Source organism: Takifugu rubripes, chromosome 22 (genome assembly GCF_901000725.2).
Source record: "Takifugu rubripes chromosome 22, fTakRub1.2, whole genome shotgun sequence".
Lineage (NCBI taxonomy): Eukaryota > Metazoa > Chordata > Actinopteri > Tetraodontiformes > Tetraodontidae > Takifugu > Takifugu rubripes.
The window spans coordinates 4,641,382-4,660,180 of NC_042306.1; the positions used below are offsets into that span (position 1 = coordinate 4,641,382).

The 18,799-nt window shown below is 42.6% G+C and overlaps 3 protein-coding genes across 6 annotated transcripts; 1 reads left to right on the top strand and 2 right to left on the bottom strand.

Annotated features, from left to right (window-relative positions):
• Positions 1–71: 71 nt before the first annotated feature.
• On the bottom strand, positions 72–4,754 carry gpr160 (G protein-coupled receptor 160). Of its 3 annotated transcripts, none has more exons than XM_029830822.1 (2): positions 4,617–4,754; positions 72–2,501 (listed from the first exon to the last, which is right to left on the bottom strand). In XM_029830822.1, the coding sequence occupies exon 2, from the start codon at positions 2,458–2,460 to the stop codon at positions 1,564–1,566; it is 897 nt and encodes a 298-aa protein (XP_029686682.1). In that variant the 5' UTR covers positions 2,461–2,501; positions 4,617–4,754; the 3' UTR covers positions 72–1,563. The 3 variants fall into 3 exon arrangements, with proteins under 3 accessions (XP_029686682.1, XP_029686681.1, XP_029686680.1); XM_029830821.1 differs by lacking the exon at positions 4,617–4,754 and adding an exon at positions 2,911–3,581; XM_029830820.1 differs by lacking the exon at positions 4,617–4,754 and adding an exon at positions 2,915–3,580.
• Positions 3,592–12,287, top strand: nadkb (NAD kinase b). Of its 2 annotated transcripts, XM_003975381.3 has the most exons (12): positions 3,592–3,765; positions 4,628–4,912; positions 5,027–5,110; positions 5,605–5,734; positions 6,381–6,489; positions 6,928–7,013; positions 7,191–7,293; positions 7,361–7,533; positions 8,535–8,634; positions 8,983–9,140; positions 10,855–10,937; positions 11,014–12,287. In XM_003975381.3, the coding sequence occupies exons 1-12, from the start codon at positions 3,758–3,760 to the stop codon at positions 11,171–11,173; spliced, it is 1,479 nt and encodes a 492-aa protein (XP_003975430.2). In that variant the 5' UTR covers positions 3,592–3,757; the 3' UTR covers positions 11,174–12,287. The 2 variants fall into 2 exon arrangements, with proteins under 2 accessions (XP_003975430.2, XP_029686679.1); XM_029830819.1 differs by lacking the exons at positions 3,592–3,765; positions 4,628–4,912; positions 5,027–5,110 and adding an exon at positions 5,174–5,384 and having other exon boundaries at positions 11,014–11,227.
• sec62 (SEC62 homolog, preprotein translocation factor) lies at positions 11,851–18,236 on the bottom strand. The gene is made up of 8 exons (XM_003975407.3): positions 18,085–18,236; positions 15,588–15,696; positions 15,292–15,397; positions 14,964–15,165; positions 14,575–14,670; positions 14,417–14,477; positions 14,229–14,348; positions 11,851–14,082 (listed from the first exon to the last, which is right to left on the bottom strand). Exons 1-8 carry the CDS (start codon positions 18,118–18,120, stop codon positions 13,550–13,552), a joined length of 1,263 nt encoding a protein of 420 aa, XP_003975456.1. The 5' UTR covers positions 18,121–18,236; the 3' UTR covers positions 11,851–13,549.
• Between the last annotated feature and the right edge of the window lie 563 nt (positions 18,237–18,799).

The window sequence follows — 18,799 nt, forward strand, 5'->3', positions numbered from 1 at the left end:
TTGCTTTTAACATGGCGCGACAGGCCCAGGGATGTTAAATTCTGTCATTGAAATAAACACATTCAACTTTCTCTGTGTTGTGCAGACTGCATACACTTTATTATGTATCATGTTTTTTATTATTAACTGGATTCACTTGAATGAATCCACGATCCCCATGCAGTGAGAGTAGAATCGGCTTATTTTAGGATTTTAGACGTTTAAGGAATGGAAATAAGAAAATACAAACTCTTTGAAGTGTAGCTATATGTAAAGGCCAAATGTTTTGACATATCTTCGCATTCAATGCGCTTTCCCTATCTGACTAACCTTCATTTCTTACAGTAATCATGGCCACTCATTTCTCTTTACTTAGCTGTTTGGTTCTTGCCATAATTTGAGTTCTAAAAGTTGTCCAATAGGCCTGTCAGATGTGTAACTGTCTGACATCTGCACAAAACAACTGATGGTCCCAACCCCATTAACAAGGCAAGAAATTCTACTAAATAACCCTGACGAAGCACCTCATGAAGCTCACTGAGAGAACACCATGGGTTTGTAGTGGTATCAAAAAAGCAAAGGGTGGGTTCAGTACCTTGCTCAAGAGCGGGCAATGCTCTGAAGGTGTTCTGGCACAATATAAGACATATTTTCAGTTGTTTTACACTTTTTTGTTAAGTACATAATTACACATGTGTTTATTCAGTGAGAATCTACAATGTTAATATTTATGAAAATAAAGAAAATGCATTGAATGACAAGGCGTGTGCCAACTTTTGGCCTGTACTGTACATGCACGCACGCGCGCACACACACGCACACACATAAGTGCTCCGTGGGTTGGAAAATTATATGGTTTTTAGTCTTTAGTTTGGCTCGACATCAATCTCGAGAGTTACAATAATATTTTAAAACAATACGAACATTTTCAAGTGGAAAACAATTAAAATGCCCCCCCCCTCAAAAAGTAGGTCAAAGAAGAAAAAAAAAACACAATGAAAAGAATACAAAGAGCTGCATTTGATAGTGTAAAAAATGCAACAACCGTACAAGTATTATTCATTGGAGTTGGTGGAAGAAAAGCTCTTTAGACGATGGCAGGTGTTTAAACATAAGGCACAGTTCAGCAAACATTAACATTATCGCTTAAAAGTAGTAAAATCTCGATTACACAGTAGATAAACAGCAACGGTTGGAGAAATGCCCCATTTTCAGTTACTACAAAACATGTCACTGTCTCTGCAATCTAAAAACAGGCTCAAACACAAAAAAATTGTCATATTGTGAATAAAACTAAAAATCAAACCAGCCTTGGGGAAAGATGGTCTAAATTATGAAACTAAAGTACAACCTGAAGAATCATTACAATCATCAAATGTCTGCAGTAAACTTCCTACACAGATATTTCACTAATTAAGTAAATGTGACCCTTCATTTATTTTTGGACGTAGACACTGGTACTAAGTCGTCCAATAATTTCAATCTGGGACACAGTGTTGGACCCACAACATTCATTCATAAAGAAAAAAAAAACAGGAAAAACTAAAAATAGCTCCCACAACTGTGGGAACGAGTCTGAGGCAGTCATGTTGTGTCTTCTGCAGCCAGGCTAAATTTAAATCTCCACTCACAGAAACTGTCCGGAGGAACTGCGTCCAGGTCCTGTGCTGACCGTGTGACCGGGTGGACCGCACACAACGCCACTGCAATCAGGAGACTGTTAAGAAAGGAGATCCATGCGCCGTTCAGACCGAGGTGTGCAGGTATTCCTACGGGGAACAGGAGGAGCACAGCCAAGAGCAGCAAGAACGGGGTCCATGTGCTCAGGAGGATCTCTGTAGTTTGATGGATGACACTACTCCTGCAGTGGGATCCCTTTTCTGCTCTGGTTTTCTCTTCTGAGGGAGGGTCTCGTAATAACCCTGCACTGTGGCCAAGGCGAATCACCACAAAGCCCACAGCCAGGGCAAACATGGCATTCTGCAGGATCTGGGAGGTGTGGAAGACCCAGCACTGGTGAATCTGGCTGTGAGGCACATCTTCCAGAACGGGAACGAAGTCTGACAGGAGGAAGACGTAGAAGAAGACGCCGAACCACATGATGATGGTCAAAGCTAAGTAGACAAGCCATCTGGCTCTGGCAGAGTTGGGGTGCCCCCTCTGAGTAACAGTGGAGAAGTGGTCCAAACCAGCCAAGCACAGAACCGGCCCATGAAAAGAGCTGTAGACCTGTCCGAGGATTTGAACCAGCAAACACACGTGAAACCTGGTGAGCTTCAGGCCCAGGAGAGTGAGGGAGCCGTTGGCGGAATAGAGGGCGCCGACGCAGAGGGTCAGTGTCGTGTCGACGACGGCCAGCGAAACAATGAAAATCCCCAGGAAGCTTTTTGAGATGTGGTTTCTCTGGAAAAACACCAGAGTCCAGTTAAGCCCACTCTGGACTCCCAGACTCAGCAGGATGGAGAGGATGGGTAGCTCCATTGTGTTGCGTCCAGGGTGCTACCTGGGTCGTTTTGCTTCAACTGGAGGAGAGTAAAACACACAGAATCAGAAATCAGTGTTGCAAAAGTGAGAATCAAGTTACAAAATGGTGTTCATGCCAGCAGGGTTGACTTTCTTGAATATTATTTTATTTATGTAAAAGAGGATATGGAAAAGAGGAACAGAAACAACACTTTCAAAGTGACAAAAACGAGAGTTTATGGTGGACAGTTTTTAAAAATAAATAAATAAACACTTCCAATGTTTCAGTATATATATATATTATTATTATATATATTATAAATTATATGCAAACATCAACCCTGAGTAATCATCCCACCATCCACATGAATGGCTGCAAACCTCATTGCATCAAAATTAAGAACGGAATTAATCGCAGATTACATCTATTCGCATATTTAAAAGTGCAAACTGCTGAACCACAGGTACCTACTGAACCGAGTGAGGACAGTGTCTGATTCCGCTGCCGGAACCAGCTTCTGTGCAACTTTTTTACGCGGAGATCGGTCAACGTTCCCGGTCAGAAAACCAGAAAGTTAAGCACCAGGAACCGGTGATAGCAACAAGGAAATAAAGTATGGGGGAGTCCAGCAAAATCTCAAAACACCTAGTTTAAATTCCATGGTTAGAGCCGCCCAGGTGATCTAATGAACAACTTTAGTGTATTCAAAGCGAGCAAACACGGAAATAAGGAGTGGTTACTGAATCTTATTTGAAGAAAAAAAACTTCCTCTATCCTCCTGCATTATGGATTATTATGATAATACTGTATACTAAAGATATTGTTCAAGACTGGAAACAATACTTTGATGCCCCCTCCCCCCGCTTTTCTCATTTTGATGACCAAAAACTGACTTTGGAAGCGCACATTGATCACACTTCAGTATTTTCAAACGTTAATGATACCAAGAGGGTCGCCATCAAGTGAGTTTTAAAAAAAGAAGCTATAATTTTTTTTAAAAAATAGTGTTTTCCCCCCACAGCTTCGATAACCGATAGCTTTACTTAAAGTGAACTGTAATTCCAAACAATCTACTTTCTATAAACAATCTATACATATCTAATCTATTTTATCTGAACTTCCTGGGAATGTTTAGACTGTTGTGACACGCCCACCCGCGCTAGTGATGTCACTTCCTCTACCGGCTGTTGTGACACTTGGATTCATTTTCTGTTCCGTGATTTTCACGGCGATGTTTGAACTTAAAAGTCCTTTTTTGTAAAACATGTTGGTGATCTACAGGGATTTTAGCGACATGTGCATCTTTGCCTATTAATGCCAGAGTAAGCGTTGGTTGTATGTACTAGTTGAACTGGTTAGCTCGTTAGCTAACTGCCGCCTAGCTATCTAGTGTTTGCCCATTATTCATCATCAGTGACTGAGTGCTTTTAGTTACACTAATATTAAATATATTCAAGATATATATGTATTTACAAATTTCTGGTTCGGGGTTGGTGTGTAAATATTTTTGACTAAATCTATTAATAACGAGGCGATCTGTTTATGAAGGTCTGCCCAGAGTGAATAATAGATTTTGACTTTCTATTATGGTTGACCAAAACCCACAACGCTGTATTTTAAAGCGTTAAAAACTCAATTTAAAAGACAAATGAACTTATACTGAACTTTTCCCTCTGTGGATTTAGAAATAAGGATTTAGACATATCTAAATAACAGATCCAAGTATTAAGGTTAGTGTTGAAAAGAAATGAAAGCATGATTTATTTTTTTAAACTTGGATTTTTAATATTTCCTTATTTCTCGAAACCAAGCACACAGTTACCAAGTTAAGTAGTGTCCACATTTATTTTAATATACACTAAATGCAGGCTTGTTGTCAGGTATTTCTTTTTCCCCCCCTTTTGTTCTATATGTTATTTCAGTCAAATGGCAGACTGAAACAGTCCATAATTATGCCTTATCGTCATTCCGCCAGTCGGGAAAAGCTGTAACGTATATTACAGAGTAAGACTGGGTGGTCAAGGCCTCTCTGGTCTCTTGTAGGTGGAAACCCTGCAAGTTCCTGATCACTATTAGGCGTACCCTGACTCGTTCAGGGGATACTGTTGGGCCTGAAATCATGGGACTTATTCTAGACATAGTTTGGATGACTTTTAAAGGAGATTCTGTTTACCGTCTGTGCAGAATGGAGAATTCAGAGGCAGGCCTAACTCCAGGTTCCATGGCAGTGCCACAGGAAGATGTGGCAAAGACTGTAGGTCACCTGTCGGAGTCAGTCAGGCTCTCTAGGCACAGGGAGAACCGTACCAGGTCACCAAGGAGACACCAGAAGGGGACAAAGTTGCAGCGACGGATGGGTGATCAAGAACAGCTGTCGTGGGACACAGATCAGTGGAGGTTACCGGGCCAACGTGAGCACTTGGAGTCCTCTGGCTCTACAAGTGAGCCAATGGAAATCTCTCCTAAGAGGTGAGCGCGACAGTTTGCCAGCTGGTCGGCCGTGCCACTGGTACAACTCTGTTGTCCTGGACATGAGGTAATAGTCTGATGACCAGCCCCTTTCTTTTTTTTTCTCCCTCACAGGAGAGCGCACTTTCTTCATGGACCATATCCAGCCACTCACTTCGGACCTAAAGCTTGTATTCTTCCCAATCCAACTTCAGTCATGTAAGCATGAGGGAGCTGATTGAATCATACTTTATGTGTACAAGTTGTTTTCTGGGGACTTTGACACCGACAAGATTGTGTAATATGGGGAGATAAGATAAAATGAGTGCTGTGATTGGATTTGACGCGGAATAGAAAAGCTAACAGAGATCCACCACAGCTTACTGTCACCTGCTCTCTCGAGTTTTCATGCAACTTGATCTGAAAGCAAACACACAGCATTCGTCTGCGGAATGCCTGTCATCAGTCACACAAAGGATGAAAGAGGCAGACGGTAAAGAGGAGGAAACACTTTTCTCCAATTTGATATCTGTGCCTTTTGTAATCACCGTCCACATCTGTCGGTTCTTTTGGTGCTAATGTGATGATGTCTGGCCGTAGCGCTTGGCTTCTCTAGGAATAAGTATTGTGACCGAGTGATGCTCCAGCAGTAAACTCTCTCATTCTCCATTAAAGCCATTTCCTGTGTGTCTTTTTGTTTGTTGTTGTTGCAGGCATATCCAGGATCCAGCCAGCCAGCGTCTCACCTGGAACAAACCCCCTGTTAATGTCCTAGTCATCAGAAAAATAAGAGACGAGAGCCTGGTCGAGCCTTTTAAAGAGCTCTGCAGGTTTTTAGTAGAGGTAAAGCGCCGCTATGCTTTTTGTTGTTTGAGGTTTTAATGTGTGACATGAGGAGAAAAAGAGAGGTTCGGATTTCTGTTATGTAAAATAACGTATAAATCAGTCCGTGCCCTTTATATCAAATTACTCTGTTATACTTCTTAATTACCTGCTTACCTGATGTATTTTAAAATGCACTTTGTGGTATAAAAACTGCATTGATTAATTTATTTAGATAAAATTAGGTTTACACGTGGCTTTGAATAAGTTTTTTTCTCCTTTTTGAGCCTAAAAAACCTCATATAATCATGCAAGCCTAATATAAATATCAGATTTTTCTTGATTACAGATAATATGGCCGGTTTTGTTGAGAACTATTTGAATAAGAGCCCTAAACGGCACCAGGGGTTACACATGGAAAAAATGGAATGGAATCCAGGAAACGAAGCAGACATAACATAGTTTCACTGTCTGGTTTCACGCACCTTTCGGCCACATGTTTCAAAAATGTACTTTTGTACGAGGACATAAATAATGGAATTCCACTGCAGTGATGTCATGTTAAACTACATGGTTTGCACGCGCTGAACTAGATTTTTTTTAAAAGAATGTTTTGGAGACTTGTTTGTTTTGTCTAAGGCCACTAAAGTACATCTTTGTGAACCAGGAGAAGCAGATGATGGTGTACGTGGAGCGCAGGGTAGCGGATGACGCCGCTCTGTTAAAAGACGAGTCTTTCAGTCTCATCCGCAACCAGCTCTGCACTTTTAGGGAAGGTGAGTTTCCGCTACGTCCAGTCACACTATGTAGGCACAAATATTATAATTACTTTATTAGCTTTGCCCTGATAATACTCACAATCCTGATTTTCTCTGGATTATGTCAGTAACTTCTTTTCTCATATCCAACAAGGGTCAGGCTGCCCTGTCTTGACCAGAAAAAGGTTAAAAAAAAAAAGAGCTATGAGATCTGTTATTAAAAGCCAAACATCCTGACTCATTACAGCCAGATTTATGGCTTGCATTAGACTTACTGCCAACAAGCCTTTTCATTTTTACATTCTCAGACAAAGAAAAGTTGATGAAGACTTTTTACTTTTAGGCTTGGAATGTATTTTTGTCCACCACAGCAACGTTGGATGGTTCTTTGTAGTGTGTTATGTTTAGCGTGAATCTCTACTTAAATACTCAGAGCTGGTGCCTGTTTTTCTTTAGGTTATGATGATATCTCCAACTGCATCGACCTGATCATCTGCCTTGGTGGTGATGGGACTCTCCTCTATGCCTCCTCCCTCTTCCAGGTAATCGCACTTTCATTAGTTAACTGGTCCAATCAGCTCAGACCAGTAATGTCTAAAACATTAATTTCTTGTAGATATTTTATTGTTACGGTGATTACAATGTAGCTTTTGATGTTTTTTAAAAAAATGCAATAATTACAAGTATTTCCTTTTCTCCAAAATGAATTGCCCCTGCAGGACAGCGTGCCTCCTGTCATGGCCTTTCACCTGGGCTCTCTAGGTTTCCTGACCCCCTTCAAGTTTGAGTCATACAAGACGGAGGTGGCCAAAGTATTTGAAGGTACAATAAGCCTTTTCTTTAAAATGGGATGCGCTGATCTATAGGATGACTCAATGTGGGCTTTCAGGCAACGCGGCCATCACCCTCCGCAGCCGCCTGAAGGTAAAGGTGGTGAAGGATATGCTACAGAGAGCAGACCAGCAGCCCCACACCCACGAGACGCAGCAGCAGGAATACAACGGACTCCTTGCTCGCGATCACGCCCACAGCGAGACGGGCAAGGTCACGCTGCAGCTCCAGGTGAGGACAGGGAACAGAGCTACAGCCCAAGAAGGGAACGTGGAAAGGGACCCTTCCCTTGCAACCACATGTGAATGAGGCCTAATTAGCTGTTCCAGTTTCTTATTTCCATACAATTTTGAGTTTGAAAGGAATTTTGTCAGATTTCCAAAACACATTAAGTAATAAATGTGTTAAGCACTAATTATGCTGCTTGTAGGTGAATCAACAGTTCTCAGTAGTTTGATATAGATTTGGTGTTCGAACACACACAGTCCTCTCAGCTGCTCTGTTCAGTAGAATCTTTTTGACTTCTTCACTAATGCTTTTTCCTGATTTAAGGAGCCGGATTTGGGATGTAATAAGAACATTATGTGAAAACACCTGATTTCCAGCCACATCGACATCATGCTCCCCTCTCACACGCGTATCTTATTTCCTTTCTCATCCTATGCGTTTGTGTGCGCATTGGCTGCATATACAGCTCAGTGATTCAGCTGGATTGCCATGGCAACAGTCATAATAAAGCAGCCAGGAGACAAGTCGGATGTTTTGAAGTTCTGTAGGGCCAGTTGCCGTGGAGACCATGGCGTCACCGGTGCAGTTCGCAGCAAATGGCTATTTAATGAGCCCTGACGCTGTCTGACACTGAATCTAAACAAAGCATCTCTCTGCTACACACACACACACACACACACACAGAGCTGCAGGGTCTCGTTCTTGTAATTTTTCCCCCCTCTTCAATTAAAGAGAGCGATAGATTGTCGTGTTGAGTTTGACCTGACATGACATCACGTCTGCCTTCTCCAGGATGTTGACGTCAATACATTTCACAGACCTCGCAGCTGAAGGACGGGAACTGGACTGCATGTCAGCACATCACTATTTCATCTGGATGCAGTTTGTTGGTGTTGGGAGGGACTTTTTGTGCACCTTAACTTGCCAATGTTTTGTTTTCTCTACAAGAACACTTTAAAACATCTGACTATTATGTCACAGATATTTGCTTTGATTGTTGGCAGGTGTTGAACGAGGTGGTGGTCGACCGAGGTCCGTCCTCCTACTTGTCTAATGTCGACTTGTACCTGGATGGACGGCTCATCACCTCAGTGCAGGGAGACGGTGAGTGCAGTCTCCGTTTATGTCTCCTAAAACTGAAATGAAGAAGGCAGATTTCACGTTTGGTGCACGTTAATAACCAGATACGGTTTCAAATGCCATCAGAAACAACATCAAAACCATAAAAACACGGGAAAGTGGCGACATTAGTCCCACTGTTCAAGTTTAAATAGCAGAAATCCTTAAAAAAATCCTTATGGGAGCAGAAGAGAGTGTTAAAATGACAGAACCCTCTGCTGAAAGGAGGTTCTTGAAGCCACCTGACGGGTTCTGGGGGACCAATGACAAAGGGAGGTGTGTGGATTTAAAACAGATGTGCTAAAGGTGGTCGACGGCCTCTCTGTCCCACAGGGGTGATCGTGTCCACACCTACAGGCAGCACAGCGTATGCAGCTGCAGCCGGAGCCTCCATGATCCACCCCAACGTACCGGCCATCATGGTCACCCCCATCTGCCCACACTCGCTGTCCTTCAGGCCCATCGTCGTGCCTGCCGGCGTGGAGCTCATGGTAGGAAAGAGGGGGAGGAGCCTGTGTGCATTATAAATTAGTTTAATGACTGTAACCCTGAATGTGATCTCATGCCCTTTATAGGGGAATGTTGTTCTTTATATAATGGTTTTGGAATAAGGCTCTTATTTCCTGTTACGGTTGACTGCCCCCACAGAACCACATGTGGGTGTTTATAGTTTTATGGTGGGATGTAACTGACAGCATTAAGGGCTCAGTTTTCCACTAATGATCATTTCAGAGTATTGCTGTGCTGTTTTAGAGGCTGTTTCAGTCCGTTTCAATGGGATGGACACGGAGAGAACTCTCAGGCCAGTTTCACAAGCTCTTCCAGGCTAAACTACCTGTTTGAGCCGTCTTGCACAGACACATCTTAAACTAGTGCTAGATTCAGCCAGTTCTGGTTTAATCTAGAGAGCAGATTAGTTACTTCAGAACTAAATTGAAGCTTAAATTAATCCTTCAGAGAGGTGGGTTTAATTTCCACGTAGCAGTTTGCACGGACTGCTTGGAATATCTAAATGAAGACCAGCAGGCCAGCCAGACGAGCAGTTCTGGATTGAAGTAATCCATTTAATTGATTCTGTTTTGAGCCGAGAAGACGCTGCACAGTGATCATTGCTACAGCGGCGCTCCACAAATACCCGCGACAGCGTTGCTGTCTAGCAGATGTGCCCCCCCCCCCGGCTGAAGTGGGGGATGTCCAAGGCAGGTTTAAGATCTAGATCCTGGTGATTGAAGTTCTTAAACTCGTCATTATGCAAATGTCCCAGCTAGTTTTTACATTTATTGTTCATCGTGACCGATAATCACAATTATCTTTTTTTCGGATCGTAGCTGCCTCTCTTCCAACTTCATGTCTATTTCAAACTGTGGAATCTCATTTCCATTCCATGTCCTTCCCTCAGATAATTCATTTATTCTCATAAACCTCTCTGGCGTATTTTCATGCACGCTCATCTTCTTGGTCTGCGTTGGGAGGGGACAGCAGCAGCTTCTCTCAGCGTTGGAGGGCCATTGTGCACCGCAGCCTCTTCCACCCAGTTCGGGTTCCTTTTCTCTGGAAAAAGAAAAGGCAGCGTTAAATATCTCTCTTCTCATCTCTACATTTTCTTTTTTTAAAGCCAGTTTCAGGTTCTTCCTGAGTCTGAAGGCTGGTAACATAAGTGATGTCACAAAACACAACATTTTCATTAAATTCACTGCAGCTCGTCCTGTTTTTCTCCTCTACTGAGATTTTGTCTCCAGGTTCACAGCAGTAAATGATGTTTTCTATTCTACTAATTCTATCTTCTTTGATGTCCTCGTTTAACTAGTTCGGATTAAGGACTAATCTTGGTTTAATCTAAGCTCTGTCTATGGAACCGGTCAAAGATGTTTTGGAAAGTTACAGATTTTACTTTTCTTCCCCTCTGAAGTAGCAGTGATTGTGAATAATGGATAGGCTTCCATCATGCCTTTCATATCTTCAGACGTCATATTTTGTGTCATCGCTGTTATTCGGAGTGTGCAAGTGGGGATTTAAACTCCTTGTTTTTGCCGTAATCTCAGTCTGGATGCTGTTCTAGCGCCACCTTCAGGCCAGAAGGCAAAAGCTTCCAGCGTTTCTAAACAATGCGAACTGCTGAGCTGTGGTGAAGCTGAGGATGTTAGCATTTAGCTGTTATCTGAGTGTTTGCTGAGTGTTTGTCCTCCTCCTCCCCCCTCACAACAGATCACCTTGTCTCCTGATGCCAGGAACACTGCCTGGGTGTCATTTGACGGCAGGAAGAGACAAGAGATCCAGTATGGAGACTGGTAAATATTCTCCACAGTCCCACAGCTTTCCTCTCTTTATTGTCTTCCCACTTTATTCTTTTTTTCTTCTTAACAGCATCAAGATCACTACATCTTGTTACCCAGTACCCTCCATCTGCTGCCACGACCTGGTGTACGACTGGTTTGAGAGCCTGGCCGAGTGCTTGCACTGGAACGTGCGGAAGAGGCAAGCACGGCTGGCAGACGCCTCCGACTCGTCTGACACGGAGAACTGAAGCCGCTCCCGCTCCCCTTACCAGAGCTGAGCCCGGGTCAGAGCTCACAGCAGCACCTCATTCTGAGGAAAACCTCCTTAGCTGATAGTGAGAAACTGTCAACCTGTGTGCAGTTTATACTTAGTTATTTCCAGTTAGACATTCCAGTACCAGCTGATTCTGTCATTATAAAGGGACACAGCAAGAAAAATGCTAATTAAATTATAATTTATTCATACTCTGGTACGTAGTTGTACTCCATCTTTATTGAAGCGCCATCTCATCCATATGATGGAGTGCTTTAAAAGGTCAGAGACTGTATATACAATGTGTACATACTGTAGTTTAGGATGAGATTCGTGTGAGCTATTGTAAAGTGATGCTGTTGCTGTTCAACTAGGTTGATGCGAGACAAATTAAAGATTTAAGGACTCAAGATTCCAGTCTTTTTACAGGATGTCGACAACTTTAACTGAAAAAAAAAAAAACATTTACAAAGTCAGAATCAGAATGCCAAAAAGGTTTATTTTCATACAATAAAATGACAACATGTGCTTTCTACATTTTTATTGCAATGGTAAGATACAGATATATTTCCAGACATCCAGTTTTATTAAATTATATTCCAATATTGCAGAGTCAACAACAGATCCTAGTGACAATTATAAGATCAAAAGATGCTCTTGACCAGATTTTTAAAAAAAAAGTTGTACATTTTCACGTTTTTATTCTCCCGGAAATGTGCGATGAGAAACGGCAGCAGCTTAGAGAGTAATAATACTACGACACACGACAGACCGACACTGTGCGAGAGTCTAGACGGGTTTTCCTCCTGGTTGACTGGTTATTTTATTTAGACTCGTTTAGCAGAAACTTGGGACAGAGGTGCACTTTGCCCGTTTGGAAAAAAAACAAAAAGAAGACATGTGGAACTACAACCACACTTTTGGGATTACCAGAGCGACAGATTTCTTTTTTAGATGAGACAAATGTGCAGAAAGCCGTGTGGCTGTAACTTCTCACGTCACGTCAGATTAAAGCAGAAAAATGATCGGTGGTGGTCCGGCATAAGAAACTTGCTTTGTAAATTTGGTAAATGACTGATTTCACTAAAAGACGTGGAGGGTTAACAAGCCAACAGGTCTGAAAATGGAAACTGTAAAAACTGATCTAATGACATCCCTCTGATGGTTGTATAAAACCAAAATGGGCCTCACAAACACTGGAATGAAAAAAAAAAAGTGTAACCATAACAAATGAGCAAGCCCGAAAAGCTAGACAGGATGTTTTTCATATAGCAATAGAATTCATTTATAAATGATACATTTATATTTTTATATTTAAAAAAAAAATCCTTGCTATGACTGATAAAAACATCTAGGACATTTGTAGCCAGAAAGAACAGCTCGAGCAGCCGCTCTTTACTGGGAACCATGGTGTGCGCTGCTCAGTGGAGGTGGATTCACACATGGCAGCCTGTGTGAGACGAGTCAGAACCGATTCTAGACGCGAGTCTATTAAACACCCACAACGCGGACCGTTGTTTTGTTTTCCCATTTAAATCTTTACCGTTTCAAAAACATGAAAAGTTTGACACTGCGGTAACAAAATGAGCAGGTTAACAGTGTTTTCAGCTCAAGCATGTGCGGTTGTGTTTGGCACTAGTCTGTTTACATGTTTAATCTGCTGCTATTTGATAAGAGATTAGAGGTTCAACTGTGTCCCCAGTTGCTCAAACTGGTTCATGATGACTCCCATATGAACCCAAGGAAAAATAGCAAGTACCTCATTGATTGTTCTCTGTTACCTAGCAACCCCATGACCGGTTACTGGGTCCCTGGGAGTAAAATCCATATGGTTTTGACTGGCGTGAAGTGCACTGCTGCCAAAGTTGTGGCGCACGAGCGTTAAAATGGGCGAGATAACGAGGATTTCTCCAAATCTACCAACTGTACCAAACTGTAGGAGTGGAGGGGTGTTAAGAAGATCCAGGACTGAACCACACATCCGAGGGAGGGGGTAAATGAATCTTTTTAGGTTGATATAATACAAATATCTATTTTGTGATGTGAGAAACAAAAATGAAAATTGTCAATCAGGGCTGCTCTGATGAATCTTTGTTGACACCTTCCACGGGCAGGTTTTTTTTTTTTTTTTGAGTGGGAGGAATCCAATCCATTCATCTTTAAGGCTTTTTTTTTTAAAGAAAACATTTTCCTCAGTGTTGCTGCTAGCTGTTAACTTCTCACCACCGTGTTTATCCCAGTCGCTTTAGTGGAAGATCTCAACAATGAGAGATGGAGCATCTCAGCGGGCCCACAGAGGCCGGACAGGCAGGTCCTGGGGTCACAGGAGGAAGGGAGGGAAGGACAGAGAGTGATGGGGAAAGTAAAGAGTCTATGATTCAGCAGTCTGGCCTTTACTTTCACTCCCACCCTCTTCTTTCCTCTCTTGCGTCTCTTCCTCCTCATCTTCCTCCTCCTCCTCATCTTCCTCCGTGTGCTGCTCCAGCTCCTCTCTGGTGATCATCTCAAAGTCGTTTCCGTTGCTGTGCTGCGAGCCTTCCTCCTCCCTGCGGTCGCTGTCGGTGTCCGAGTGGCGATCCGTTCCCTCCCCCTCTTTAATCTCATCCGCCGCCGCTTCCTTGCTCTCGTCTTCCTCCTCGTCCTCCTCTTCGTCGTCGCCGTCTTTCTTCTCGCTGTCTGACTTGTCGCTGTCTGACCTCTGACCCTTACTGGAGGCGCCGCCGTCCTTTTCGTCTGACTTGTCGGAGCCCTTCTTGCTGCTGGCTCGTGGTCCCTTGTAGTCGTGTGTGTAGAGCGGCCGGAACGAGTCGATGAATCCCACATCTGCCGTTAAGTTGGGGAGGAACCAGAAGTGGTGGCGTCCGCCCGTCACCACCCAGATGATGAGGAAGAGGATGCAGCGAGCTAAAGAACAAAACGGACACATTTACTGACAGTCAGCCTGGTAATATTCCGCCTCCCCACAGTTTAGTCAACAACCAACGGCAATCTTACTGCCCCTTTAAAATAAATAAATATAAATAATATAAATAATAAATATATTCACTTACCAACGGCGAGAAGCAGGATACTGGCCACAAAGCAGCCTGCCGCCACACTTAGGTAGTAAACTCCCACGCGCATTTCTGCTGGCCACAGTGGGAAAAGCGTTGCCGCGATCACCGCGATAACTGCGAGAGAAGACCGTCAAATATGGCCCGGAACATTAGAGACGCCAGTCTTTGTTAAAAGGGCTCACCCAGAATCAGACCCATGGCAAACGTCTTGAAAGGAACAGGATCGTAGATCCACACGTACACCTGAGGAGCAGCGGCATGTTTCCCATCAGAAGCTCTTTAACTTTATAAGAGAGAGACAGACAGACAGACAGACAGACAGACAGACAGACCGACCGACCTCATTTCCATCCACGAACAGCTGATCCTCATGAGGCTCTAGTTTGAACTTTTTCTTCACTTCTTTCTTCTTCTTGGGAGATCCAGGACTTTCATCCTAAAAGAAATATAAAACCCCCACAGATCACGGTTACCGTGGAGACAGCATATTTGTTGCCCGTTATCTTCGGCATGGCCCGAGAAAACACCTATGTGAATTGTTCTTATTTGCAAAAAAAAAATAAAATAAAAAATAAAAATCAGTGTGTGGAAGAGAAATTCTGTGTTCATTTCTGACTCTTTACAAGCTTGCAGGATAATCGATATCTGCTCAGGTTGGGGGACAAATGAGCAGCGTCGGGGCAACTGTCACCGTTGGTCAACACACAAACAGTCTCTCGGGTCACATACGCTCTTCTCTTTCTTTGTCTCAATGGCATCAGACTCCTTCTTCTTCTTCCCTTTCTTCTCCTCCTCTTTGCTGCTATCACCCCTGGATTTGTCTTTCTCCTTCTTGTCCTCTTTCTTCTCCTCCTTCTCCTTCTTGGCGTCTTTCTCAGGTTTCTTCTTCATCACTTTGAGGGCGCGGTGGAAGAACTGTTTTTTCAGGAGCCTGAGGAGGGAAGAGAACGACCATCAGGGGAATCGGTGATGACACATAGGTCAATAATGGAAAGGAAGAGACCCTGGTGTTTGTGTTTGAAACAATTACAGTCACAAAGGTTGTATCAGAGCTGACCTGTTACAGTAATCCACCACAGACTCCCTGGTGGTGAACAGCGCCTCCTCCCCCTTTGTGGCCTTGGCCCACTTCGAGTCCAGCAGACATTCAACGGCCTTGGAGGCTGTTGTAGCATCAGAGATGAGCATTAACAATGTGGCTGTCCAGGAAATCATCATTTCCAATCACCGGAGTCAAACTAGACACTGTTCTAATTAATCGAAAGGTGCTCAAACTGTGTCAACGTTATAGACCTTCACCTCAAAAAAGATAGATTTTTGATAAATAACTTAAGAGCCATGTCTTTAACTAACCAATAAAATAGTCCACTCTGTGGCCCAACATGTTGGTGGACTTGGTGGGACAGTTGAAGCGGAGGTATTTGGCCACAGCCTTCTCCTCCTTCGTAGGCTCGCTCACCTCCTGAAGGGCACACACACGTACACACACAGATGAAAGAACGTCCACAGAAACAACTGGTTTAAAGGAGCAAAACTAATAATGGAGCATACATCTAAGTTGCCTGATTATCTGAATTCTTTAAAAATATCATCATAGAAAAGCTCATTTAGAATCCCAAAAATGTTTGCAATTCCCTCAAACTCTAGTTTTCAACCATTGTTTTGAACAAACTGATCAAATTTAAACCTGCTCAAGACTTTTTTCTTACTTTTGACTCAGAAACTGTTGATCTGCAACATCATAAAGCTTCAAAAGTGTGTTAGTTCAACTTCCCTGGAATTCTGGCAAAACATTGATTTAATCATTAGTGGTTATTCATTAAGACCGCAAAGCGCATCAGAACACCCCCAAGTGTATCTGCAGGGGGCACTGGCAGGATATTTCACTTCTCAGCATCTAAGAGAATTAAAATGTACCTTCTTCCCAGTTAAACATGACTGAATCGCAGCAGGAAACAGAGCACCAGCAGTGCTCAGGCTGCTTTTGACCAGTAAACCTGGGAGGTGAAGACCAGCAAACACTTTGGTTCAAAAGACGTGAATTGAAAGCACAATTGTCCTTTCACTGTCAAAACAACCAACCTGTCCTGAAAAGCCACGACTCAGCTGCTCTGTTCTCACTCCAGCACATGAAAACTGCAGCAGGCAGCTGCTGATCACAGCAGGAAACAATAAAATAAAAAGCAGCACGCTGATTTAATACCCAAGGAAGGTTGGTTGTTTTGTTTTTTTACAAGATTTCTTTCAACTATTTTATGTTGTAAAAGCAAAGGAGATCGTGCCCAACATGAGATAAGCGTTGCATAACGTAAAGTATTAGTCGTAGTGCACACATAAAGGAGATAACATGTTATGTAACAACACAAACACACTTGGATTATTAGGAAAAAGAACTAAAAAACTCAACTCAAAGTAGTTGTAATATGATTCAACTGCATGCCATTTCACACATTTAAACAGAATAACAAGAAAAACAAGAAGCAGGAATTATGAATCATAAATAATGGTTTGTGAGCATTCAGATATTTAAGATGCAGCTTGGGGAGGTTGGGCGCCAAAGTCCGAGGTCAAACCACCGACCGTTGCTCACATTCTAGAGCCATTTCAGACTGAAATATATATCGGGAGGCAGACCACTGTGCGTCCCTGATTATGCTGCTTTATGTTCAGATCAAGGAGAATTCCCATGATGCAGCCGCTTGTCTCAATTCTCCTTTTTCTATCGCCAATGCGTGATACCATTCGAATGCTGTTCAGCAGTTGGGGTCTGTTATGATCATTTTGCCTGCTCCTAATTTATCTTAAGGGCTATCAGATAGAACAGAACTACATAAATAAAATTCAGCCTAAAGGGACAAAAGAACATTAGGAGATCTGTATTAAAAAAAAACCACACTGCTAAAATAGTGCTGTCTGAGGATTTTTACATACAATTTACAACTATGCTGTGTAAAATCAAAAATAATAGTAAAAATGGAGTTATACTGAACCTGCACTAAATTGGCCCCCACTTTAGCAGTTGTAATTCAGAGCCAGTGACTAAGATTATGTTTCAGTGAGGTGTTTTGGGCAACCAAATATTTATCCACGTAACATTCTTACTTCTAATCCATCTGAGCACATTAATGCTTTAAAAGGAGGCATATTCAAACTATATTTAAGAGTTTAATTGGAGGGGAAGCGTTTACCTTGCCCTTCATGTAAATGCACCACTTACCAGATCAGATCTTTCCAACAGAATAAGATCAAACTACAGAAAGGAACACCTATTACAACACAAGCGTGTTGTAGAACGAAAATTAACTATTAGAGTTAATTCCTCGACGTCTGAGTGATGATAAAGTTGAGTTGGATAGACAACTTGAAAAGCTGTTGATCAAATGAAATGGGGGCTGCAGTTTTTAAAGGGTTCATGCAGTCACCTGCACACAATGCTGCACTAAATTCACCTATTAAATCAGTGGTGCTGCATATTTACTTTACGCCACAGAAGCACATCTAGAGCTGACGCAGCTTATCATGCAGACAGACGTGCGTCCGCTTCAAGTGTTAACACGCAGGTGAATAATTATCACACAGCGTTGGTTGGTAGATCACAGTGTGAGTGATACTATGACTATATAAATGGCTCTGAAATCCTCCAAATAGAAGTACTGACATTTGTTTTCGCTACCCAGCTAACGCTAGCAGCCGCTAGCCATCTTTAGACTTTATCCGGTGTCACTAATTCTAATACTCAGTGGGGATGCTGTCGTTAACAAACATACTGTAACAGTTGCAACAGCAGCACACGGGCTCTTTTTGGTCTCCATCGGTGTACACAGCGTTTTGCTCAGTAAACTGATGTTACCTGAATCCGCTTCTTATGCTTCCTGCGCTCCGCCATGATCCTCACAACTCACTCAGCGCTGTGTCGGTGCCCGATCTGCACCCGGAACTCGAGCTGCTCCAAATCACTTTTGCGCATGCGCCAATCTGTGCGACTGCGCTGCTATTTGGGACTTCTCTCCCCCACCCGCCAACACACAGGCAACCTTTATGGATGTCAAACCAATGAAAAAGACAAGGCATCAGTGGGGAAAAATATACATTTGCAAAGTATTGGGAAGGAGCACATCTAGTTCCGGGTGCAGATCGGGTACGGACCACAGCACTCCGACCTGCGCGAGACACACGAAGTGCCAACGCGTAATGTTGTGTTACATCGCGAGATTTACACACTTTACGCATCATGAAAATACGTCCGTTAAACGCGTTAAATTGCCGTCTTAGCTGCTCTTTCACACTTTTGAATAGAGCTTCCTTGTACTTTTAATTACCGACTCTACTAAATTATGGTGTCCCTAAGATGACTTAAGCATAAAATAATAATTACATGTAAAAAAACAAAACAATACAAAAGATGAAAAAACAAATGAACAAATACATAAATGGTCCAAATAAAACTTTTAAATTGTATTCATTTACTTATGCTATTGTCATTTTTGGTCCTCGATGGTGAATCACCTTGTCAAAGCTTGTCCCTGTTCGTTTTATATAGGACATGGCCAAAATATGTCCCCAAA